Source organism: Coregonus lavaretus, assembly GCF_964263955.1.
Source record: "Coregonus lavaretus genome assembly, chromosome: 40".
Classification (NCBI taxonomy): domain Eukaryota; kingdom Metazoa; phylum Chordata; class Actinopteri; order Salmoniformes; family Salmonidae; genus Coregonus; species Coregonus lavaretus.
Window position 1 is genome coordinate 5,353,007 of NC_140027.1, and position 26,731 is coordinate 5,379,737.

Here is a 26,731-nt window from a genome sequence, read left to right on the forward strand (position 1 = left end):
TCCACAGATTTTTAGATGGGATTAAGGTCAGCAGTCTGACTGGGTCACCCAAGGACATCTATTTTCATCATTTTAAGATACTCCACTGTTGCTCTGGCAGTGTGCTTTGGATCATTGTCCTGTTGAAAAACAAACTTCTTCCACAGTTTGAGTTTTTTGGCAGAGGGGTGCAAGTTTTAATCCAGGATTTCTATGTACTGTGGCCATTCATCCTCCCATCAATCCTGACAATATTGCCATTCCATGCTGCTCTAAAGCCACATATACCGCTTAGTGTTCAGGCCAAAAAGTTCCACATTTAGTCATCAGATCACCAGACATTCTGCCACAACTGCAGTATCTTCTAGGTGACGTTTTGCGAACTCTTTGCGGGCAAGGATGTTCTTCAGCCAGGGCTTCTTCCTTGCCACTCTCCCATAAAGACACTTTTTGTGGAATGCCTTGGAGATCGTTGATACATGAACATCAGCCATTGCAGCCACTGACTAATGTAACTCATTCAGTGTCAGTTGGCCTCACAGTAGCTTCCCTAAGAAGTGCCCTTCTTGTCCGGCAATGAAGTTTAGAGTAGGGGCCTGATCTAGGCAGTGTGGTAGTAGTTTCTTATTTTTTCCACTTGGAAAAAGACATTACATAAGGCACATAACTACAAAGTATTGATCATTTTGATCATCTCAAAGTTCAAGTAATAACAAATCCAGCCAAACAGAAAAAGAAAACAAAGAAGTGATCCTCCACCCTCACCCAGCCAAGATGTGCAATAATTTGGGAGCCTGGTGCATGGTTCAGTTGCCATTCAGTAGTTCAATCCATTAAATATAGGATAATACTTACATTAGATAAATGTACTGAAAACCCTATTGAATGAAAACTCCATGAGAAAATCTGTTGGCCAACAAGTGGGAGGGTTTTCGGCGGTTTAATTAAATGTATTCAATGCGCATAAGGGAGCAACATAAGGTGCACACCTTAGCCAAATACATTTAAACTCAGTTTTTCACAATTCCTGACATTTAATCCTAATAAAAATTCCCTGTCTTAGGTCAGTTAGGATCACCCCTTTATTTTAAGAATGTGAAATGTCAGAATAATAGTAGAGAGAACTATTTCTTTCAGCTTTTATTTCTTTCATCACATTCCCAGTGGGTCAGAAGTTTACATACACTCAATTAGTATTTGGTAGCATTGCCTTTACATTGTTTAACTTGGGAACATTTCGGGTAGCCTTCCACAAGCTTCATACAATAAGTTGAAATAAAATAATTCAATTTTCAGCCATTCTTGAACCTGAGACCAGAAACAGGCTACCTGAGGGCAATACCAAAACAAATGGTCTAATGATTCTGTATCCTCACAACAAAATCTGCAGAGCTGCGATGATTGTACGCCCCAAATATTCAACGTTTTGTTGTTGGTAAGAATTCTGTACAATAATTTTAGCTGAAAAGCACAAAGTCTTGAATCTTGCGTCGTTTTATATATCAACTCATACACCCTGTACCATGGAATCGGTACATTAAAAAACATCTTCCCAACTATTTAGCAATCTGTATGGCACAGCTGTCAACTTCCTGGTCCTCAAATGAAACTGGTATAATTTCCTATTTATGCTATTTTTATTCCTCCGCCAGTTTGGATCCTTTATATTGGGCAGACAGACCAGTTCCCTACCTCCTCCCACCGCCACCTAACTCCTCCATTTTGGGGATAATGCTGTAATCAATTGGTTGTAATCTTGGATTGAGCAGACCTTCCCATACAATTCTGATAACTCAATGAAAGACATAATTGTCAATTCCAATTTACAATATCATTTAAGAACAAAATACCCTTTTCAAACATATTTTCCATAAATACAGGTTTTAGACTACTACTCCTTTAGCCTGCATCTGACTCTGACACATCCTGTTTCTCTTTTGGTCCCTCCCCTACCGCCTCACTGCTAGTTGGGAAGCCATTGTTTTCTGTCTGACTGTCGTCAAGGAGAGGTTTTGACTCCACTGCTCCACTCTCAGGCTCTCTCTCAGGCTGTGGCTGCTTCTCTGATATGTTAGCACAGATGTTGTTAGGCTGAGCAGCGTCATCTTGCTCACTCTATTCCCCTTCATTATCAACAAGCGTTTTTCTCTTGAAGCATCCCATCTGAGAAGAAAGGAAAGGGAAAAACAATGTTGAACAGTTCAACAATCAAAGTGTTGGTCCTTTACAGTGCAGAAGCAAAGTGTCTGTCGCAGCATTGGTACTCACCATATACATGGCCACTGTGACGATGATCAGGAGAAAGATTCCTACTCCAACTCCTGTCCCTATTATCAGTTGTCTATGTGGAGGAATGATGATCTCAGCCTGAACATCAATCTGGAGGAATACATTTTGAGACCATGATTGTTTAGTGATGGAACAAGGATCTGTTTTTTTTTTACATCTCATACAGTAAATCAGTTTAATTCCACAAACGGAATAACCTGAGTTTGGTGGAAGCTCGTAGAGTCCCCTTTATCCTGAAAAGCAAAGAAGCATATAATAAATTAAAGATGCTTTTGTGAATCTTTTCTGGATAAATATTTTGTTCTTTGTTGGAGAGATTTTGTACAGGAGACTTACCTCTGTCTCACTCGCTGTCTGGATGTATCGCTTTTTGTCATAGCTGAGTTTGACAAAACTGCTGAAATTGACTGTTTCTCTATCTCCAGTGTATTTCTTTGGCAATGGCATGCTCTTTAGAGTGAGATATTGTTAGTAGAATTATTAGCATGTTGTTACTCTGCACCATAATCTGTTAAACTTGTCTTGATACAGACCCTTGCATGTTGTTCAAGGTCCTTGAAGGCTACATTTCCAGACAGCACAAATGTAACTGTCGAAAACTTCTCCAAAAGGAAACTTTCACACTCGATGGACTTGCAGTATTTTTCTGGAGAGCAGTACTGTAAACACAGCCAGAAGCAAAGTGTGTGTTTCAGTAACATGATTACTATACTGAGTTGTAACCTGATTGGATAGGTTACCAACAATGTCAAGAGTGAGTGGTATATTTGAATACTCACCTCTGTTGTTGAATTGATAACCTTTCCACATTGAGTATGGTTCTTCAAAGAAAAGAAAGGAAACTTGTATTAGGCTGTTTCCTATTGAAAGAAATTGTGGCAGTAATGTGGCAGCATTTTCATAAGCAATGTGAACAGTTTACCTGTAAGACAGATATTTGGTAGTCCTTCATTTCAAATTTGTGCTCAAGCTTAGTTGGGAAAGTGAATGCGACTGTGACGGGTACAGACTTAAAACCCAGGTTCTGCACCTGTAAACAGTGGGACATTTAATCATTCGACCAATCTAACAATAATATTTGTATAAAGATTTTATACAAAGGCATTTGTCACAGAATGTGTAACAAAACATAGACCTTAACTCCTAAAAGAGCAAGCCTAGTGCGACAGTGTAGTTATTTTTTTGTTTGTTTTTGGAGTATAAAAAGATCTAGCACATTACCCCCACATAGTGTGAATCACACTTTTAAGATCAGTCACAGCAATAGCAGTTGATTGTTTGTTTACCTCATATACATTCACCAGTGTTTTGGGTAATTTATTCTCCAGAGTAAAGTTAATGTAAGTGATGGAGTCTTGAGGAAGGCTTAAAAAAAAAAGTATATATATATATAAGTCACCTTGATTTTATTAAATTAACTTGATGCAGTCATTCTCAAACAAAATGTCAAGTATAGGCCTATAAATACTTACGCTTTTGCTACCAGGTCAACTGCAAATTGAACAGGGATGGTCCTGGTAAGGGAACTATTGGTTGAGTTTCCATTGTCGCTGTAAATAAAGCAAAGGCAAATGCATGTTTTGTGTTCATAAATGGAATGCTATGAAGTCCTTCATCTAACTGAGTAGAAGGTATTGAGGTTGTGTAAAACTAGTTCGTTTTAAGCAATGTATGTGAACTACTTCAACTGCATGGGGAAATTAATGGAGTTTCCTGGACTGATTCTAATCTCTCTTCTAGCTACTGCTCTAACATATTCACATTGGAAGCAGGTTTCTACCTCAGGCCGATGACGGTCATTTCCATTGTGTCATTCCAGTCGTATGTATTCAAAATATGGAATTTACTGGTGAACACTGCCTGAAAATGAAAATGCATAGTTGACAAGAAAAAAGTCAGACTTGATTGAAATTGGATCATAAAAACTGTGAAAGTGGGAAAAAAATGGAAGGCATGCCTTCAGAAAGTATTCATACCCCTTGACTTATTCCACATTTTGATACAGCCTGAATTCAAAATGGATAAAAGAGATTTCTTTTCTCACCCATCTACACACAACACCCCATAATGACGAAGTAAACACATTGTTTTAGATTTTTTTTAAATGTATTGAAAATGAAATTCAGAAATAGCTCATTTGCATAAGTATTCACACCCATGAGTCAATACTTTGTAGAAGCACCTTCAGCAGCGATTACCTTTAAGTATTTCTGGGTAAGTCTCTAAGAGCTTTCCACACCTGGATTGTGCAACATTTGCCCATTTATTATATTTAAAATTGTTCAAGCTCTGTCAAATTGGTTTTTCATCATATCATTGCTAGAAAACCACTTTCAGGTCTTTTCATAGATTTTCAAGTAGATTTTAGTCAAAACGATAACTCGGTCACTCAGGAACATTTACTGCCTTCTTGGTAAGCAACTCCAGTGTAGATTTGGCCTTGTGTTTTAGGTTATTGTCCTGCTGAAAGGTGAATTCATCTCTCAGTGTCTGGTGGATAGCAGACTGAACCATGTTTTCCTCTAGGATTTTGCCTGTGCTTAGCTCCATTCTGTTTCTTTGTTATCATGAAAACCTCCCCAGTCCTTAACAAATACAAATGTACCCATAACATGATGCAGCCACCACTATGCTTGAAAATATGGAGAGTGGTACTCAGTAATGTGTTGTATTGGATTTGCCCCAAACATAACACTTTGTATTCAGGACAAAAAGTTAATTTCTTTGCCACAATTTTTGCAGTATTACTTTAGTGTCTTTTTGCTAACAGGATGCATGTTTTGGAATCTTTTTTATTATGTACAGGCTTCCTTCTTTTCACTCTGTCAATTGGGTTAATATTGTGGAGTAACTACAATGTTGCTGATCCATCCTCAGTTTTCTCCTATCACAGCCATTAAACTCTGTAACTGTTTTAAAGTCACCATTGGCCTCATGGTGAAATCCCTGAGCAGTTTCCTTCCTCTCCGGCAACTGAGTTAGGAAGGACCCCTGTATTTTTGTAGTGACTGGGTGTATTGATCCACCATACAAAGTGTAATTAATTACTTTACCATGCTCAAAGGGATATTCAATGTCTATTTACCCATCTACCAATAGGTGCTCTTCTTTCCGAGGCATTGGAAAACCTCCCTGGTCTTTGTGGTTGGATCTGTGTTTGAAATTCACTGTCCGAGGCGCTACCCCTGTTGTAGCGAGCTCATTCGCGCGCACATCTACAATTGCTTTTGTTTGTTTGTCTTGCGTATAACAGTTTGTTTTGTGGTTGTACTGACGGCACTAAGAAGATGGAGTACTGGAAGTATTTGTTTACTCTGCTGCTAGCCGCGGTGAGTTTAGAGACTGCACTCGGATAGTGCAGAGACCTTGATAACGTGCAGCCGGGATGAACTCCATGCCCTACAGCCAAGTAAAGTTGGCCGACTACAGATAGAGCCTGATGAAAGGAATGAAAAGGGGATGCAGTGGAGGTGTACGACTACGAAACAAGAGGAGAGGAAATAAGCTCCATCTCCATTATCATGGGAAACGTCCTCTTGCTTGTAAAAAAGACGGAGGAACTATCAGCAACAACTTTGTATATATGAGGTTACATCGGCAAACAAATCTGGTATGCTTTACGGAAACTTGGCTAACGGAGGTCATACCTGATTCCCATGTGGAGCTGGTTGGCTTCACGATCATCAGCGCTGACAGGAGCTCGGAACTTTCGGGGAACAGTAGGGGGGAGGCGTCTGTCTGTATGTGAACAATCAATGGTGTCACACTAACCATGTCACAGTGAAGAAGAGGGTCTGTTCCCCTCATGTGGAGCTGTCAGCAGTGGGCTGCCAACCCTACTATTTACCAAGAGAGTGCCCTAGCGTGATAGTGATTATTGTCTACATCCTGCCGTCTGCAAATTTGAAACTGGCCACAGACACTATAAACAAAGTCACCACAGACCTACTCAATCGATCACTCGAGTCGGCTGTTATCTCTGGCGATTTCAACCACTGTTTGCTGTCCGCGACACTTCCTACCTTCAAACAGTATGTTAAAGTTCCAACTCGTCTGGACAAGACCATTGACCTTCTCTACTCCAATGTGAAAGATGCCTACTGCTAGACTGCTCTGCCTCCGCTGGACAGTCTGACCACAACCTTGTCCAGCTGCTACCAAAGTACCACCCACTGGTCCAGAGGCAACGCGTCACTCAGGCGGGGATTCACGAATGGACACACGAAACTGGAGAATCTATTTATAGACGACTGGGAGGAGGATCTTAATGGTCTCTCTGAATGTATAACAGACTATGTTAACTTCTGTACTGACAATGTTGTGCCAAGCAAAACGGTGAAATGCTATGCAAATAATAAGCCATGGGTCACAAAATAAATCAAAGAGGCATTGAACAGGAAGAAGGCTTTTGAAACAGGAAATAGGGATGAGTTGAGAGTAGTGCAGAAGGAAATTAAAGGGCTGATCAGGAAAGGCAAACAAGAATACAAACTGAAGCTAGAACGCAAGCTGCATGCGAATAACATGAAGGATATCTGGGATGGTATGAAGAACAGAGCAGGTTACAGCACCAGAGGACAACTACAGAGTGATGAAGGAAGGGACAGAGCCACAGAGTTTATTTTATTTGATTTTTTACCAGATTTTACCAGTACGATTTCTCAGCAGAGCTACAGCAGATAGGGGAGGTGCTGGACTCTGATCTGGGAAGCACTGAGTCCATGAGCATCTCAGAGGAACAAGTGGTGAAGCGGTTGAAGAGGATCAATCCCAGTAAGTCAGCAGGGCCTGATGGGGTTAAAGCCAGATCACTCAAGGTATGTGCTAATCAACTGGCTTTCATACTGCAGTATATTTTCAACCTGTCCCTAATGCTCTCAGATATTCCTACTAAATGGAAAATATCCTGCATAGTGCCCATCTCAAAGAAAGCAGGAGGGACTGCACTGAAAGACTTTAGACCAGTGGCTTTGACATCACAAGTCATGAAAAAAAAAGCCTTCCACCCAAAAACTGGTGTTGAATATGCTCTGCTCTATCTCCTCCACAGAGTATATGAGCACCTGGAGAAGCCAGGCTGTGTGGTGATAACAATGTACTTTGACTTTCCAGTGCTTTAAATGCCATACAACCCCACCTTTTGGCCCAAAAGCTAAAGGACATTCACATAAACCCACACACAATCAACTGGATTGTGAAATACCTGACCAATAGACCACAGTTCGTAAGACTGAACCAGGCAGTATCAGATCGGATATGTACAAACACGGGGCCGCCGCAGGGGACTGTCCTGTCACCTTTTCTGTTTACCCTTTACACAAATGACTTCACACACAACAATGAACTGAGCCAATTACAGAAATTCTCTGACTGCTATAGTAAGCTGTGTAATGAGAGGAGACTGTGCTCATCACAGAGATACAACTGAGTCCTTTGTGAAGTGGTGTGAGGCCAATTACTTGGACCTGAATGTACTGAAGACCAAGGAGCTAGTGGTAGATTTTTTGTAAAAATACATTTGTTTTTAAGCCCATTTCTGTTAATGGTGAAGAGATTGGCACTGTTGACTCTTATAAGTACTTAGGTGTAATACTGGACAACAAACTGAACTGGAAGGAGGATTCTCAGTGGCTACAAGAAAGCCCAATCCAGAATGTACTTTTTAAGGAAGCTTAGATCTTTTAATGTATGTAACAAAATGCTTTGTATGTTCTATAGCAGTGTCGTGGCGAGTGTAGTGACCTATGCCATTGTGTGCTGGAAAGGGAATTTAGCTAAGGAGGACTTAAACAAGCTTGACAAAATCATTAAGAAAGCCAGTGCTACAATTGGCTGCAGCCTGCAATCAATGCAAGACGTGTTCATAAAAAGGCTGCAAGTAAAAACCCACATGATCATGGACAATGACACACACCCACTCCACGGGGCTCTAATGCAACACAGGAGCAGCTTCAGTAGCAGGTCCATCCTGCCCAGATGTTCCACAGAGAGGTTTAGGTTTTTATCATGTGTTGGTCATTGTTGCGTGTCCTGTCATTTTAAGTCATTGATGATGCATGCTGTGATAAAACAATTTCCCAAGTTGGGATTAATGACTTGTTAAGCACATTTTCACTCCTGAACGTATTTAGGCTTGCCATAACAAAGGGGTTGAAAACTTTTTCAGTCAAGACATTTCAGCTTTTCATTTTGTTATTAATTTGTAAACATTTCAAAAAACATAATTCCACTTTGACATTTTGGGGTATTGTGTGTAGGCCAGTGATAAAAAAATCACAATTTGATCCATTTTTAAATTCAGGCTGTAACACAACAGAATGTGCAAAAAGTCAAGGGGTGTGAATACTTTCTGAAGGCACTGAATCACTCAAAGATCAAAGCTGTTTTAATTAGATTGAGTTACTGCTTTGTCACTGCTTTTAGCTCGAGTCTTTATCATTTAAGGACACCATTTTAAAGCTTTACCGGTGTATTCACAGTTGAGCATTAATTACTGGTATATCTAAGTAATCACTCACTGTAGTTTTACTACGGTAGACAGGTATGCTGACACTGCATGTAGTTCTGTCCATTTCACCTTCCAGACCACCACAGCTGAACACAGTTCTCCTTGTAGACTATGGAATACAGACAATACGTCAATTGTGTAAATAATTCCAGTTTGTACATCTGAGTCACTGACATAGTCTAAAATAAACAAGCGAGCATGTAAAACATTTACCACTTTAAGGAATTAATCAATTCAACACTTAAAGGTGCACTATGCATAAATCGCCATATGTACGTTTTTGGGCGACCCGAACAAATTCACATAGAAATGGGAGTTATAGATCTGTCATTCTCATTGAAAGCAAGTCTGAGAAGGGGTAGATCTGTTCTATGTGCACTATTTCTGTTGTTGTCTTCTAGCTTGAAGTGAGAAGAAATCTCTGGGAGGGGGGCCAGAGGGGCCCACCACAACGACCCTCTTACTACAGTCCTATCTCACACACATACACTTCCATGCCCACGAAGGTTCTAGCATCCGGTAGGGCCATGACTACACCAGTGAGAGGAGCCAGTTAAGTTCCTGCCTTGAAACAGAAATGCATTGGCTGTCTAGATGTATAAGGAGTTGACCATGCCTAGTAGGAGGTTATAAATATATATATGCTTGTGTAATCATTCCTTGTCTTTGCAGCTGTATGACTCAGTGGGTGAATAAACTTGGTTTGAGCTTTTCCAAGTCGTCCGTTTGAGTTTTTACTCTGTTTTTTAGGAACCTCACACTGTGCTTCCCGTTAAGTTTTGTTTTTGCGTCTTACTTTTGGTTTCGTACACCAGCTTCAAACAGCTGACAATACAATATTTTTGGTTTTGGAAAATATATTTCTCAGCGGTTTAGATGGTACAATGATTCTCTACATTATACTTGCTTGTTTGGTCACAAACTGAAATTAGGCTAACTATTACAATTTTAGTAACCAGGATATGGTGGAGTGATTTCTGCATAGTGCACCTTTTAATATTGAACTTTTATGAATAATTAGCACATGTAGTGAACATTTAAATGTTTGGCGGCAAACTAGTGTTTAAGTCAATGTTCTCCTATACTAGTCCTGCAGACCCATCAAGATGAGCAAGGCAAGCTTTTGTTCCAGCCCAGCACGAACACCCCTGATTAAACTAATCATCAAACCCTTGATTGGCTGAACATGTTTTAGGTCTGCAGGATTGAATAACACTGGTTTAGATGAGAGCAAGAAGAAAACATCAGAATGAATTACACAATAGATGGAGGGGTGTCGGTTTTACCTTCAGAAGATGCATCATGGAGAATGAGAGGCCAGGAGGGTAGAGGAGGGTTAGACTAGTGTTGAAGGAGTCATCCCCATGATTGGACAATCTTATAGTCACGTTGAAGTAACTCTGGTCCATCACTAATAAAGTTGAGGTGCTGATAAGAGACAAGACCTTACAGTCAGAAAACATGCTTTTTTTTTATCCGTCAGTAATTATTATACCTACAAACAAGTTACTTTATGTTGCCTCCGTTTATCAGATACTTACATAAAGTTGAAGTCCACCTCAAGCTCTGCCACACAGGTTTCATTTTCTTTGCAGTTCTTTTCAAAGGGCACCTATGACGAATTCAAGACAACTGTGAATGTGTTTAGATTACCTTTTTTCACATGTCTTTGGCAAAATTACAGTACTCAGTCCACAGTCATTGCTAGTACTGTTGGACATTGTAAGTGAACAGGTTTTAGTCAGACACAGAATGTTCCCTCGTACCTCGACCACAGCCTGTGTAGGACTATCAGTATTCAGAATGGCAGTAGGACCCTCTTGTTGGCTTTCAGATTGAGAAAAATTAAGTTGGATGATAATGGGCGATAATGTGTCGATCACGCATTGCTGGAAGAAAAGACAATGTGGCATTCATTTCCCTATCCATAGTCATGCAAAACCCAAATTCGTCTCATCACTGAATAAGATCGACACACACTAACAATTAAATAATAATTAAACAACCTAACAACTTGTTAATCATTAAATCCCCTCCCTAGGAGATACAATACGGTTGTTGTATTGTTGCATAGCTACAGTTTCTTATTGATCATACTGTCATGTAGACTGAGTGGTTGAAGCAGGTCCGCTCCTTTCTCAGCTCCACAGTAGAGCGAAGTCTTCTGGCCCCTTTGTTCGTGTCACTGTAAAAGGCTCGGCTCCTCTGTCTCACTGGATCCACATCCAGCGAGTAAGAGATGTTCATCCCTGCACTCAGCGCTCCTGGAAAAGTACACAATAAATCTTAAATGGCCTCCTTATCAGGGAGATAAGTTCTGAACCTTATAGTTGCCTGCTGATGGACAGCATTGAAGTAGAAAGCAGAGATGGAGTCAAGACCTTAACTCTTGAGACCCAGATCCAGACCAAGGTCCAAACTTTCGATACACTAGGACTTCATCTGGGTCTTCACCACAGGTTGGTGGCACCTTCATTGGGGAGGACGGGCACGTGGTAATGGCTGGAGCGGATAGGTGGAATGGTATCAAACACATGGTTTCTTTGTGTTTGATGCCATTCAATTTGATCCGTTCCAGATATTATTATGAGCCATCCTCCCCTCAGCAGCCTTCACTGGTAATCAGACAGGGAAGAGACCAAGACCCACTTATGGTGGTCAGTGATTTAGCTATACACTGAGGCTCCGACCTAGACCACCAAGGCCACAATTATGTGGTCTTAGATCAAGACTCCATTTCTGTTGGAAAGCAAAAAGCCATCAGTGTTGCAAAAGTTCTGAGAGATCTTACCAGCTTTACTCTTTGTTGCCTCTGCCATGTTAAAGCAGGCTGTTAAAGTGACCACGGGGGAAATGGTCTCTCTTGCAAGACAGTCAAAGTTATCAGTGCTGATCTCCGAGGGATGGAAGTGGAGATGAGTGGACACGCTGAGGACCGGTCTGGACCTGTGAGTGATTGAGATAAAGATTGGGATGTTAGCCTACATTGTATGATGTTGGGTAGCTCCGCCCACACCTCATTGAGCGCAGCCCCCATTCAGGGTGGATCGCACACTAGTGGGATATTTTTACTGGTTAAACAATTGTCTGTTTAAACCAGCTGGCTTTTCAAATCTTTTTTGGGGACTTGTACCTCAAGACGACAACTGCGCCACGCGCTCCTACTACGATGTCAGTCAGTCCATCCTCACCTAGGTCCATCTTCCCATCAATCGTCTGGCCAAAGAACTGGAGCTTAGATCTTATCATTGCAGCTGAGATGTGCTGTAGTAAGAAGACATACACATTTAACAAAAAGGCATTGATTTTGATATACCAGGAGGGATGTCTGTTTTCTTTGAGCATGAAGGGCCTCTTTGAATGATATCCATCATCGTCTGCCTCACCTGGCTGAATTCAGGGCGGATCCCCCTTAGCTTTTCACCCAGGTAGATGTACACGGCCCCCCTGCTATCGTCCTCAAGTGGAGCGCCCACAGCTACATCCTTCAGGCCATCTCCATTCAGGTCTGTGAGAGAGGAGATGGAGGAGCCGAATCTACCCTGAGACGGCACTGACACATTCATCTCCATCCTCAGTTCCAGCTAAGAAAGGAAGGGTGAGGAGAGATCACATGAAGATCAATCCGAATTATACTGTATTTTGTGCAGTATTATTGAAGATGATGGATATTCATATCCAAATGAATCCATTTCGGCTTCCAGATCACTTTGTCCCTGATGAACATATTCAACCACAAATTGCAGCATTTGAATCTGTTGTTCAGAGATTCCCAGTTAAGCCCACCTTATCAGTCAGTGTGTAAACGTAGATCCTGCCCTCTCTCGGAGGTTGGTGAAACATTGGTGCACCCACCAGGAGGAAGTCTGTGTTGCTGTCTGAGTCTATGTCCACAGAACACAGCTCTGCCCCAAAGTAGGAGCCCATCTGAGAACATCAAAACTTACATTCATACAAAAATAGTTTTGAAATGTTTAAAGAAGCCTTCTGGTTTTGAATGGAACTCATAACTAAATATAAAAAGTGATATCATGTAACTGTGTTCCTATGGGAGTAGTGATTCAACCCTTTGAAGTAGCCCCAAAAGCTAGTTTCATGGTGTCCCTCGTGCATGATATAAACTTGATTGATATACCACACTGCTTACAGAACTAGCTAATGTTACCAACCTGTTCTCCAGACAATCTTTGTGCCACAGTCCAGTTGTTGTTAACCTTGTTGAAAAGTAGGATCTGTCCCATGTGTTCAGATCTTGGTGCTCCGGTAAAATATAGAAGGTTCTCTTTCTTCTTCCCAACAGCTACAGAGTATCCTATAAGAACAATAAAGCAATGTAGGTCCAATTTAACTACACTCCCTTCACTGAAACATCTGAACTAATGGAGCCTTGAAATTAGTGTTAGTTCAAATTCACTTTTGAGCAATATATTTATTTTAGCTTAATGTTCCATTACCCATATAGGAGTCTTTGTCCAAGGTGGGGTCCTGAATTTCCCTTTCCTCTGATCTCAGACCCTCAGTCTCAAAGAGGGATCCACGCCAGTTGTTTGATCCCACTGAGCCCAAAACCAAGGTGTCCTGTAGAGGAAATAAAACAATAGATCATATTTTGACTTTTTCATAAATAAGCACTAATCAACTTATTATTGCGTCCAAAAACTAGTTGCAATTGTGGTCAGTACATTTGATGATAAAACATAGTGGACTTACTATCGTGATATCTCACCTTTTTACTGTAGACAGCACTGAACCCACTCTGAGACATCTCTTTAGTCAAGTTTCCAGCCAGAGCAGTCTTGGAACCTAGAACATACGGACACTGATATTAATAGCGATACATTGATACTTCTACTGTGGAATGTTTTGAGTAAGGTGTTATCACCAGAAATAAATACCAGTACATTTCAGGAGATTACCAGTATTGCCACTTCAGGAATCTTACGGAAGTATTTTATATGAATAACAACACTCACTTGACAGGGACTTTACTGAAAAATAAATAAGTAGTACTAAGAGATTTCAACTGAATCTGGAGTTGTACCTTCAATGTTGAAGATCTTTTTTTGAAAGTTGTCTAGGATTCCTTTTAGTCCGTTGTAGTCCTGGATGAGGAAAGTGTTGTTCTCTTTTGGCTCTGATGCCAGGGACTTGAGTTTCTTCAAATCGACATTCTTGACCTGCCAAGAAATATATCACTTGAGGGCAGGAATTATAAGTCTAATTTCCTTTTCAATATGAATGATATTTAAAAATCCACATCATAACTGGGAAGTTGGACTGGACCCTTGAGACTAGTAATAATAATAATAACTATTTTTGTATAGGGCTTTTCAATACAAGTAACCAAGTGCTTCACATCATAAAATAAAAGTACTAGCAAAGTAACAAAGACTGGAGGAAGGAGAAGGAAAAAGAAAGCTAATTAAAATCATACATTAAAAGCATCTTTATAAAAGTGTTTTCAGCAGGGATTTAATTCTCTATTGACTCACCCGTGTGTCAATGTATGTAATATCAAAATCCGTCAATTTAAACTAGAGATCAGTTTTTTTGTATCGCACTATCGACCGCATACGCCTATGTTGGCATTCCGCATCTGCGGTGGAACGTGGCCGAACTACAATGATGTTTGTCAGACCATGAGACATCCCGAAAATTGGTCTTCTCACGAAAACGTCCGTAGCATCCGAACGGTTTGGCCTACAAACTAATATGACCACTCTATGGAAAGAGGAGACTCTCACAAGCACGATTGGAATCGTCTGAAGGTAACCTATACAAACTAATGGAAGTATGGTAGTTTTGTGCCAACAAAAATAAGGGGTTAAATATGTGTCCAAAAAACCACAATATTTCCTGAGCTTTCTTATATCTCCTAGATATAGGACTGACACTTCAAATCCTTATGATTTGTTTTTTGACTGTCTTTTTTTGCCATTTATGAATGTGTTATTCAAAGCATTTCTATGGGCTATAGTAGTAAAGGCCAAATTCAATATCTTATCAAATTATTTTTGTTTTGTTTTTTTGGGATAGCTAAAGGAAAAATAGCTAAAGCAAAATCAAATAGCTAAATAATACATGGTATGACCATCTTAAAACAATTCCATATATTAACTTAGTAGAACCCTGGGTCTGATCAGTAAATAAAGATGTGGACTACAGCGAAACCTTCCATCCCTGGATTGAGGTACATTTGCAAACCTTTTAACTTGAAGTTCACAGAGATGCAAATATATTGGCATTTAGTCATTTCAACTAGGAGGAGAGCATACCTTCTAGTCTAAATGTTTTGGCTAGTGATCAACCAGCTGTAGTTATGGGAATGAAACAGTTGTAATGGAATTAAGTCATACAATTGTGTGTTGTTGTGTTGGGGGTATGCAGGCGCTCCCCTTTTAAGGACTTACCCCGATGACGAAACGGATTATGTTTTTCTCATCACTTCTTTTGATAGAGTTATAATTTCTATCAGTATCACTGGGATTTCCATCTGTTATTACGACCAGTACTTTAGTTGCATCTGCGGTGGCGCCGGCAGCTTGGTTTTCAAAAATGTTTTTCCTGAAATAGATGTATACAAACAACAGTTCAAGCAATCTTTCTTACACCACAATCCCCTTTGATCAGATTCCGAGTATTCGGTCAGAACTTTGAAAGTAAAACTGATTAATAATGATCAACTGTGACCTACAAGAGAAAGTCTATCGCCTGATGTGTATTGGTTAGAAGAGCCATGTGCTCTTCTTCCATAAGATTAGTCAAGGCTCTCCCCTCTCGGTAGTCATTGAAGTCGAAAACTGTCCTGGCTGTTGATGAGAACTGAACCGCTGCGAACTGTGGTTTAAAAAAAGAGGAAAAGATAACTAATTTTGATTTCATTCCATACTTTCCATGCAGCAACCTGGGTATAGCACACACTCTTAGAATTAGTGGTGACTCGAGGAACCATGAAGATCCTCAAGGAACCATTGCTAGTCATATTTGCACCTTCCGTTAATTGAGGGATTCTTGGAGGAACCTTTAATGGTTCAATGTAGCATTGGGTTCCTGGAGGAACCCTGGAGTGGAGGCGTGGCTTAGTAGGGGTGTGGCTTTAACATATATTTTTTTTGGGTCAACCATTAGAGTAATTGTCATTCCTGTTCATCTGATCTGTTGTATTGTAATCACATGTTAAGGTTGAACACTGACAGTTTTTTAGCTTCAATGAGGCTTACAGAGGTGTATGAGTTCCTCAAGAGCCTATGCAAATCCTGAAGTTAGAATAGTTACCACTTTATTACTATATGTAAACAGAAATGTTAATATTATTGATATTATATTAGAATAAATAATATGCATAAATATTCAAGTAAATTTTTTTGCAGTGCACAATCTTAACATGATGAACAGGAATTACATTTACGCTAACGGGTGGCCAAAAGAACAATCTGAAAGCTACACCTCCAATAAACCACTCATCCAATCTGATAGGCTGCCACCTCTACAATATATTTTTTTAAAGGTTCAAAATGTAATCCGTCCCATCACAAACATTTTCTGCTTTGAACCTTTACACAGGGGTTCCTTGAATACCCTTTTCAGAGGGGTACCTCAAGGAACCTGTTTGAACTGGAAAGGTTCTGTCAGTGTGGCAACCCAAAAGTTTATTCTAGGCACCTTTACTTCTAACATAAACAGATGTATGTTCAGCAACCTCACAAGCATGATTCAAGTTATGAACTTTAAAAGGGAAGTTTACCTTGATTGAGGAGTTTTTTAGGGTTGTCATGATATTGTTTATGAAACCTTTGTTCTCATCAAATTCGTCCCCTGTCATGCTTCCTGATCCGTCAAAGAGGAAAACGAGGTCCACTATTTTCTTAGTACATTCTGGAAGAGAAAGTGAATTAAAGAAATGTATATGATGGATAACACACAATATTCTTCACATATTCAGGAATCCAGATCTTATCATTCACAATTCATATTTTGTGACCTAATCCTAATGTAATTTAGCATTACATGAATAAACAGTCAATATATACCTACAAATCTTGGGTTATGTTATTAATATCGACAATTGTCTTCCAGTTTCGCTGTTATACCTTGGAAGGCAGGCGTGAAGTTAGAGGTGATCTGGAGCTGGCTGTTGAACTGATAGCAGATACTGTTCAGATAGGAGTTCCCATCGCACTCGTGTGCCAGGCCAGGGCTGCAGGCCTGAATGAGGATAATAAGTAATTGTAAATTAGATAAAATAATGGCTTGTCTGGTGGACCTCAGATGGCTTCAAAAGAGATTTACAGGAATTTGCCATGATCATTTTTAGATTGTTGAGCTATTGTTTCATGACTCAAGTGAAACAAGTCATTTAGGTTTACACAGGCAGCCCAATTCTGATCTTTCTTTCCACTTATTGGTATTTTGACCAATCACATCAGGTCTTTTTCAGATCTGATCTGATTGGTCAAAATACCAATTAGTGAAAACAAGATCAGAATTGGGCTGCCTATGTAAACGCAGCCAAACACATATATTACACATGTATACTCACATGGAGTATTTGAAAACAAGAATATGATCAAATTAACTGTTTGGTGTTTATCTTACAGTGAACGTTGGAGGAGAAGTAGATTGTCCAGCCATAGACAGTCCAATGTACTTGATTGTGTCAGTTTCTGTTGGAAGGGAAAAGGCAGACTTGCAGAATCAACTAGTGTTTCTCATTTTCAAGATCTTGTTGACATTTCAACAATATTTTAATGTTCTGACAAATATCGATTAGCCATGGATACCGTGATAGGTGTTACATGTTCTTATAATTATTCATTTTGTTAAGGTAACCACCATTCTAAATTGCAGTAAGTACAGTATAGTGTATCATCAACTTCCATCTCTACCTTCAGGAGTGTAACAGTTTGTACAGTTTGTTAGGTCTTGAGCACATCTACAGATTCCACCAGATCCATTCTTCTGATGTGGCGCACTGACCATTACCCTGTGGGTGAGAAATTACAGTATAGGTTTGTCGATTTAGATGAGCTTGTGTCACTACTTATATATATACTCAGTTTATTAGGTACACCCATCTAGTACCGGGTCAGACCCCCATTGCCTACAGAACAGCCTGAATTCTTCGGGGCATGGATTCTACAAGGTGTCGGAAATGTTTGTTGCTCAATTGGTACCAAGGGACCTGACGTGTGCCAGGAAAACATTCAGTTTTCACACCAGTACACCACCTCCACCAGCCTGTATCATTGATACCAGGCAGGATGGATCCATGGATTTATGCTGTTTACGCCAAATCCTAATTCTGCCATCAGCATGAAGCAACAGGAACCGTGATTCATCGGACCAGGCAATGTTTTTCCACTCCTCAATTGTCCAGTGTTGGCGATCACGTGCCCACTGGAGCCGGAGTCTTGATTTTAGCTGATAGGAGTGGAACCCGGTGTGGTCGTCTGCTGCAATAGCCCATCCGTGACAAGGATCGACGAGTTGTACGTTCCGAGATGTCATTCTGCGCCATTATTTGTCTGTCTGTAGCCCGCCTGTTAGCTTGCACAATTCTTGCCATTCTCCTTCGACCTCTCTCATCAACAAGCTTTTTTCACCCACAGGACTGCTGCTGACTGGAGGTTTTTTGTTTGTCCACCATTCTCAGTAAACCCTAGACACTGTGAAAAGCCCAGGGGGGCAAACATTTCTGAGATACTGGATCCAGCATGCCTGGCACCGATGATCATGCCACACTCAAAGTCACTTAGGTCACTCGTTTTGCCCATTCTAACGTTCAATGGAACTGTAACTGAATGCTTCGATGTCTGTCTTCCTGCTTTATATAGCAAGCCAAGGCCACGAGACTCACTGTCTATAGGAGCAATCCATTTTCGTGAACAGGGTGGTGTACCTAATAAACAGGCCACTGAGTGTATGACAAACTTCAGACTAAGAGTGGTTGCAAACCATTTGTTACAATGTTACAATAACAACTGCATGGTGAAGGTGGAAAGCATAGGCAGGATGTTATCAGAGGTGTGATACTACGAACCACAATTCAGAATTTCCATTCCAATCAACGTATGCATAACTAATACACTGATGCAGATTATGTCGTTTCCCTGTGTTATAATCATGGGCATTGGAAGCAGCTCACATAATTAATAACGTAAATAATAAGAAACGTAAGTAAATGTGCACTGATGAATAATGTCTTACAGATATATACAGAGCCATATATTTTCTAAATACATGGCTATGGATACATATAGTGCATGTTTGCAGACACAGGTGCTTTTTTCAGATCATTTTTGTTTCCTCAGGTGTGTGACACTGTTTAGCAGATGAAGTTTGTAACATAATGCTTTGCATTTTTCATTATGATGATAACAATAACACTTGCCCTTTCTCCTTGCCAGATATGAATTGCAGGACTTTGTATCCAAAGAAATCCTGTTCCTCCCCTTTGTAGATTTTTGGGTTTGTTTCATCAATGTTGAAAGCCATTGAAGAGACAGCTGACAAAGAAGGGTAGAGAAGCACAATCAGATGATTAGCTAGGTGTCCATCCAATTGCGACAAATTTACATGCGAATATTTTAAAACCTCATAAAAACAATACACACCCTTTCTCACCAGATATGTTTCCATCAAATGTACTTGTAAAAGGCTGTGCATGATGACGTAGTGCACATAAAAATACACTTTGCAGTTAAATTCCCAATTTAAATGGGTTTCCTTAGCATTTTCAACTCTACTGATGTTTTTCTCACAAGAAAATAGCGTTATATAGCGAGTGTGCCCACTCTGGTATTAGCATGTGGGCTCTTGCCAACAACTCGCAGATACAGTGCGGGTAGGCCTATAGCCTACATGATGAGATTATTATGGACAAAAAAGCGAGATTATTTTACTTGTCAAACGGCAGCCAAGCATAGAATAAGACCCTCGATATTTATTGGAAATTATCATCAAACTGATCACCATGCACTTTCACCACCCTGTGAAGTTCATCATCATTTATTTAATCAGTAGCCTAATAAACTGTATGCTTTCCCGGCGAGTTATAGTGGGAGGACCACGCAACATGTTATCACGTGACTCCAAGTTTACTTCGGATACGATGATTATTATATACTGTACATATTTGGGCATAAAAGCGTTTGCACAGACTTTTTTTTGTTTTGTTTTGTTGACATTTGGAAAGTTTACCGCCCCATTTCTGTTTCCATCAGGCCTGTCATAAACAACAAAAATTATCCAACGTACTTTCCTCTCATAAAAAGGTTGGATGGAAACCTGGTTACAGACATAGAAATATTTGGGTTAGATGCATAAAAACATTATTGGTAAAAATGTGTCTAGTAGGCCTAATCCACGATGTACAATAAAATATATAATTTAAAGAGCATTTCACACATTTTAGATATCCGATCTTCCCTGCAACATGGGAAATTGGCATTGGATAACACAGGATAGCCTAAAATATTAAATAATGCTCAGTGAAAATCAGTACCGGCTGTATTGGGGGGCAAATGCCTCCCTAAATTGACTTTTGTGCTACCCATTAAAACATTATATCTACAATTGAATATTTATGTATTATTTATATAAATATTAAACATGTTATTTCCAAATGAATTCATGGGTTAAAATTACAGATGATAAAATCATGGCCAGAATAGATCAATTAGACCCTTATGGCATTTTGAATGATAGTGCAATTCAAATCTTACTGCACTGATGGATATGTTAACATCACGCATCACTAAAAAGCATCACCCACACCAGCAGAGGTTATGTGAATTCATTAATGAATTTATCACTGTCTGTCCTGTAGCCTACATTTGCAATGCATCATTGCAGCAATTTAGACTATCAATTTATCACCACCAGCCAATCACACTACACCAGAGCCACACGCTAGCCATTCAAACTTCCCGCCAGTTCTCATTGCCAACGCTGTAGCCTATTTTATACTCAGTAAGCAAACGCAAGCTGCTTATCCCCTCGAATATTAGTTTTAAAAATTGCTCAAAATAAGTGAACAAACTATATTGTTATTCCTGGGACTCGCATTGAGTTAACCAACTCATACAAGAGCTATTAGGAATAGAGAGAGGAGAGGGGAAGAGAGGTCAGTGGAGCTGATGCCAGCAGAGATGCATGAATTGTGCAGGACGGGAACAGTTAAAACCGAGAGATGTTTAAATTAGAAATTAGGGTAATTCATATATTAATTTTGGAAGTATGTTTGGGGTCATTGACCATTTGGAAGACCCATTTGCGACCAAGCTTTAACTTCCTGACTGATGTCTTGAGATGTTGCTTCAATATTTCCACATAATTTTCCTTCCTCATGATGCCATCTATTTTGTGAAGTGCACCAGTCCCTCCTGCAGCAAAGCACCCCCACAGCATGATGCTGCCACCCCTGTGCTTCACGGTTGGGATGGTGTTCTTCGGCTTGCAATAACCCCCTTTTTCCTCCAAACATAACAATGGTCATTATGGCCAAACAGTTATATTTTTGTTTCATCAGACCAGAGGACATTTCTCCAAAAAGTACATTATTTGTCCCCATGTGCAGTTGAAAACCATAGTCTGGCTTTTTTATGGCGGTTTTGGAGCAGTGGCTTCTTCCTTGCTGAGCGGCCTTTCAGGTTATGTCGATATAGTACTCGTTTTACTGTGGATATAGATACTTTTGTACCTGTTTCCTCCAGCATCTTCGCAAGGTCCTTTGCTGTTGTTCTGGGATTGATTTGCACTTTTCGCACCAAAGTACGTTCATGTCTAGGAGACAGAACGCATCTCCTTCCTGAGCGGTATGATGGCTGCGTTGTCCCATGGTGTTTATACTTGCATACTATTGTTTGTACAGATGAACGTGGTACCTTCAAGCGTTTGGAAATTTCTCCCAAGGATGAACCAGACTTGTGGAGGTCTACAATTTCTTGGCTGATTTCTGATTTCTTTTGATTTTCCCATGATGTCAAGCAAAGAGGCACTGAGTTTGAAGGTAGGCCTTGAAATACATCCACAGGTACACCTCCAATTCACTCAAATCATGTCAATTAGCCTATCAAAAGCTTCTAAATCCTTGACATCATTTTCTGGAATTTTCCAAGCTGTTTAAAGGCACAGTCAACTTAGTGTATGTAAACTTCTGACCCACTGGAATTGTGCTACAGTGAATTATAAGTGAAATAATCTGTCTGTAAACAATTGTTGGAAAAATTACTTGTGTCATGCACAAAGTAGATGTCCTAACCGACTTGCCAAAACTATAGTTTGTTAACAAGAAATTTGTGGAGTGGTTGAAAAACGAGTTTTAATGACTCCAACCTAAGTGTATGTAAACTTCCGACTTCAACTGTAGGTCTTCATAATATAGGTCTGCTATCGCATAGCTGTCTCTCTCCCCATTCAAACTTTCCTTGTCAATGAATTTGATAGGCTACATTGTTTTAGCATTATCCAAGGCCTAGGTTTTTGATAGCCAACGTTTGACGGGTATGCGTGTGAGTTTGCTAATTCTCTCTGTCCATTCAGAAAGTTTCCTAAAGTAAATTCATTAATTTATGTTGTTGCTCATTGGGATGAGACTGTCGTGTTATCAATTTGGCTGAGCGCTTGGCCTCTGGCCATGGTCCTGATATTGTCACTCCCACCGCGGAGATGCACAAAACAGCAGAGCAATGGGCTTGCACATCATCTGGATAACACAGGATAGCCTATACGTATCTCCCTTTTACCTCGGCTTCTCCCAAATCTTTACAACATGCCACTACACATGGCGCCGCTGTCTTCTGAATTAGCCATGTACAGTGCATTCGGAAAGTAAGACCCCTTGACTTTTTCCACATTTTGTTAGGTTACAGCCTTGTTGTAATACGGATTTAAAAAACAATGTTCCTCATAAATCTACACATAATACCCCATAATGATAAAGCAAAAACAGGTTTTTAGACATTTTGCACATTTTACACAACTATTTTCAGGTCTCTCAAGAGATGTTCGATCGGGTTCTGGCTGGGCCACTCAAGGACATTCAGAGAAGTGTCCCGAAGCCACTCCTGCATTGTCTTGGCTGTGTGCTTAGGGTCGTTGTCCTGTTGGAAGGTGAACCTTTGCCCCAGTCTGAGGTCCTGAGCGCTCTGGAGCAGGTTTTCATCAAGGATCTCTCTGTACTTTGCTCCGTTCATCTTTACCTCGATCCTTACTAGTCTCCCAGTGCCTGCTGCTGAAAAACATCCCCACAGCGTGATGCTGCCACCACCATGCTTCACCGTAGGGATGGTGCCAGGTTTACTCCAGACGTGACGCTTGGCATTCAGGCCAAAGAGTTCAATCTTGGTTTCATCAGACCAGGGAGTCTTGTTTCTCATTGTCTGAGAGTCCTTTAGGTGCCTTTTGGCAAACTCCAAGCGGGCTGTCATGTGCCTTTTACTGAGGAGTGGCTTCCGTCTGGCCACTCTACAATAATGATTGGTGGAGTGCTGCAGAGATGGCTGTCCTTCTGGAATGTTCTCCCATCTCCACAGAGGAACTCTGGAGCTCTGTCAGAGTGACCATTGGGTTCTTGGTCACCTCCCTGATCAAGGCCCTTCTACCCCGATTGCTCAGTTTTGCCGGGCGGCCAGCTCTAGGAAGAGTTTTGGCGGTTCCAAACTTCTTCCATTTAAGAATGATGGAGGCCAAGGTGTTCTTGGGGACCTTCAATGCTGCAGTAAGTTTTTGGTACGCTTCCTGAGATCTGTGCCTCGACACAATCCTGTCTCTGAGCTCTACGGACAATTCCTTCGACTTCATGGCTTGGTTTTGGTCTGACATGCACTGTCAACTGTGGGACCTTATATAATAATATAATAATATGCCATTTAGCAGACGCTTTTATCCAAAGCGACTTACAGTCATGTGTGCATACATTTTTACGTATGGGTGGTCCCGGGGATCGAACCCACTACCCTGGTGTTACAAGCGCCATGCTCTACCAATTGAGCTACAGACGACCACAAAACAGGTGTGTGCCTTTCCAAATCATGTCCAATCAATTGAATTTACCACAGGTGGACTCCAAGCAAGTTGTGTAAATAAGGTATTTTATTTTGTTATTTTTTATACATTTGCCAAAATTTCAAAAAACCTGTTTTCATTTTGTCATTATGGGGTATTGTGTGTAGATTGATGAGGATAAAAAAAAAGCATTTTAGAATAAGGGTGTAATGTAACAAAATGTGAAAAAGGCAAGGAGTGTGAATACTTTCCGAATGCAGTGTACATTTAGGCTGACAGTTGGTTAAATACGTTCTTGCCCTGGGCCCCAAGATTGGTTAGTCCAGCCCAAATAAATGCCTCTGGTCCCGTGCGTGTTGGAACGTTCATTGTTAATGCTTTGCTTATTGGTAATGTGGTGCATTGGCACAAAACCATGTTGGTGGAAGATTCGTTGCATATATTATATATAGCCTAACTATAAATATAGCATCAAAGCGGGCCCTCCTTAGAAGAAGAAAAATGCCCCGCAGCTGGTCATAGTCTGGTGTAAACAAGGTTCAGTCTGTAATATGTGCACATGCATGAAAAGGTGCGCAAACGTATTTTGAGAAATCATAATTTCAACAATTCTGAGTAAACATGGGTGTGCTAGGTGTGTTGTTCAGCCAGAACTGCCCTCAAAAGGGTAATGCAGCTGTAACATTGTACATATCTTCATTATTACTTTTTCACTATGACAAATGTGTCCAATAGGTCATGCTTAGCATTGACTGTCTCAAAAACATGAATGCACAATAAAGTATTATCTAGGTTTAAAAGGTTCCAACCAACTATTGCCTCAAAACCAAAAAGGTTTTTAGTGGAAGTGGGTTACCGTTATTGACATAAAACCGCAAGTAAAGATATGACTAGTTCTGTAAATTAAATTTAGAGCATTCGATTTTATTGGCCGACGCTGATGGCAACATTAGGCACCTTCCTTTGACATAAATTATCCCTGTGCAAGTTAAGCATCCATTTTGAAAACATATCCTCCTCTACTTCAACTATACTTTTTGATTACAGTGGTGTGAACAATTTGATATATTTGGGTATTTCACACTGTCAGGAATAGCAAAACAAAAACTAAACTGTAATTTACAATATGTAGTACTGAAAGTAATTTACTTTTTTTTACGAGTTGAGCTGATGTTTTATCTAACCCCCCCATGTAGCTTAGTGGTTAAGAGCGTAGTGCCAGTAACCGAAAGGTCGCTGGTTCTAATCCCCGAGCCGACTAGGTGAAAAATCTGTCTGTGCCCTTGAGCAAGGCACTTAACCCTAATTGCTCCTGTAAGTCGCTCTGAATAAGAGCGTCTGCCAAATGACGTAAATGTAAATATGTAATTGAATATTAAGCTGAGGTCAGCGCTTACCAATGGCTGCCATGCAGGTGAGCAGGGAGAGGGTTCCCTGCCCGGACATCTTCTCCTTCGCTTTGTTCACTAGCATGCAGTGAGGGGGAAAATATTGCAACACTCAACCTTTGCAAATGAAACTTACTTTGTTTCCTGTGTGCCTCTTCTTATAAGAGTGTGTCTCCACCCCCAAAAGTAGCTGCGGTAGAGAATGTGGATGTACATTGCCTTCAGAAAGTATTCTCAACCCTTGACTTTTTCCACATTTAGTTGAACAGCCTGAATTTAAATGTATTCAATTGGGGGGGGGGTTCACTGGCCTACACACAATACCCCATAATGAGTACGGTTACATGCACACAATAATTTGATTATTGTGGATATTCAGATTAAGATAATAGTTTGATTAAAACATTTACATGCTTTGCAAGAAGAACAATTTCCTTAATAATCCAGTTTAAATGGACACATCTGAAATCAGGCTACCTTATGGCACTCTGATAAATGCAGAAAATCGGCAATCAAAATAAACGTTATTCCACAGCGACCATGTTATTTTTGGGAAGCATATTTGATTCTGAATTCGAACATATAAAGTTTGCGTGAAATTCATACAAAATGAAAAGCTGAAATGTCTTGAGTCAATAAGTATTCAACCCTTTGTTATGGCAAGCCTAAATAAGTTTAGGAGTACAACAGCCTTCATCAGGGTGACCCTGAGCTTATTTGGATATTCAGTTGAGTTTCATTTTATTTCACATATGAATATATCACATTTTGTCCCAATTGCCACATTGAACACATTGACATTTGCTCTAATAAGATAAGTAGAATGTGGCAGCTCAGCACACAAATAGTCTTTGGGAGGAAGGGTTTAGGTACTTTCTTTTAACCACAATGCTCTATGGCTATGCAGTGATATCCTTTTGACACTGACACGTACAGTGTGAATTGTTGCTGAGGTTCAACACCCTCATGTTTGCTGTTTGTGCTGTTTAGCATTTTGTAATTGCATTTTATGTTTCTATCTTTGTAATTACAGGCCTCATTTGCAAAAGAGAACTTGGTCTCAATATGACTCCCTGTCAAAATATGGTTAAATAAAATTTTTAAATCAAATAAATATGATATAAGAAATCTTACATTAGAGCGATGAAATCCCCCTGTGTTTGGACTGTCAGTGCACATCTTATTGCAGTGTGTTGCAGAGTGCAAAGTTCAGACGACGTCCTCTGGGGAGGGCAACATTTCCGTTCTATTTTTAACTATCTACACACCATCTAGAAGTTTTTGTTTGTGTTGTCTCTTTCTTCCCGCCTCCTCTTCTACCCTATCCCAGGTCATTTGTTGCTTTTATGTGTTGGTTTTTCTTATATTTACTTATTGTAGAGTCTTTGGGTTTTAGAAAAGCTCTATAGAATCATATGTATTAAACGAAAAGACTCATTTCTGCAAATTAATAATTGCAGAACTGTAGTTTCATTTAGGCCTACATCTCTACTGATCTGGTTAGAAATAACAGAACTAAGTAGTGCCATTCTGTTTCTGTGACTCTGTGTGATCCAGACAC

The 26,731-nt window shown here is 40.1% G+C and overlaps 1 protein-coding gene across 3 annotated transcripts; it reads right to left on the minus strand.

Moving 5' to 3' along the window:
- Positions 1 to 1,116: 1,116 nt before the first annotated feature.
- LOC311113507 (integrin alpha-L-like) lies at positions 1,117 to 26,672 on the minus strand. 3 transcript variants are annotated; one of them, XM_084156740.1, is made up of 32 exons: positions 26,305 to 26,672; positions 25,307 to 25,360; positions 19,167 to 19,281; positions 17,662 to 17,759; positions 17,372 to 17,439; positions 16,867 to 16,981; positions 16,521 to 16,651; positions 15,471 to 15,613; positions 15,187 to 15,340; positions 13,818 to 13,953; positions 13,503 to 13,579; positions 13,231 to 13,354; positions 12,946 to 13,088; positions 12,563 to 12,703; positions 12,163 to 12,360; positions 11,910 to 12,040; positions 11,568 to 11,722; positions 10,874 to 11,040; positions 10,543 to 10,665; positions 10,318 to 10,388; positions 10,063 to 10,204; positions 8,787 to 8,885; positions 4,049 to 4,128; positions 3,741 to 3,818; positions 3,555 to 3,633; positions 3,191 to 3,298; positions 3,048 to 3,089; positions 2,802 to 2,927; positions 2,605 to 2,718; positions 2,466 to 2,501; positions 2,248 to 2,358; positions 1,117 to 2,142 (listed from the first exon to the last, which is right to left on the minus strand). In XM_084156740.1, exons 3-32 carry the CDS (start codon positions 19,268 to 19,270, stop codon positions 2,095 to 2,097), a joined length of 3,342 nt encoding a protein of 1,113 aa, XP_084012866.1. In that variant the 5' UTR covers positions 19,271 to 19,281; positions 25,307 to 25,360; positions 26,305 to 26,672; the 3' UTR covers positions 1,117 to 2,094. The 3 variants fall into 3 exon arrangements, with proteins under 3 accessions (XP_084012866.1, XP_084012865.1, XP_084012867.1); XM_084156739.1 differs by having other exon boundaries at positions 25,180 to 25,360; XM_084156741.1 differs by lacking the exon at positions 25,307 to 25,360.
- Positions 26,673 to 26,731: the final 59 nt, after the last annotated feature.

What these genes read in the sequence shown, in the direction of transcription:
- LOC311113507 (XM_084156739.1), bottom strand. Translation starts at nt 25,255, where the DNA reads ATGCTAGTGAACAAAGCGAAGGAGAAGATGTCCGGGCAGGGAACCCTC. An exon ending in ACCACTCAGTCTACATGACA is followed by an intron (nt 10,666 to 10,873) that starts GTATGATCAATA and finishes CTTTTCTTCCAG; the next exon opens with CAATGCGTGATCGACACATT. An exon ending in GTTGACCTGGTAGCAAAAGC is followed by an intron (nt 3,634 to 3,740) that starts GTAAGTATTTAT and finishes TTTTTTTTTAAG; the next exon opens with CCTTCCTCAAGACTCCATCA.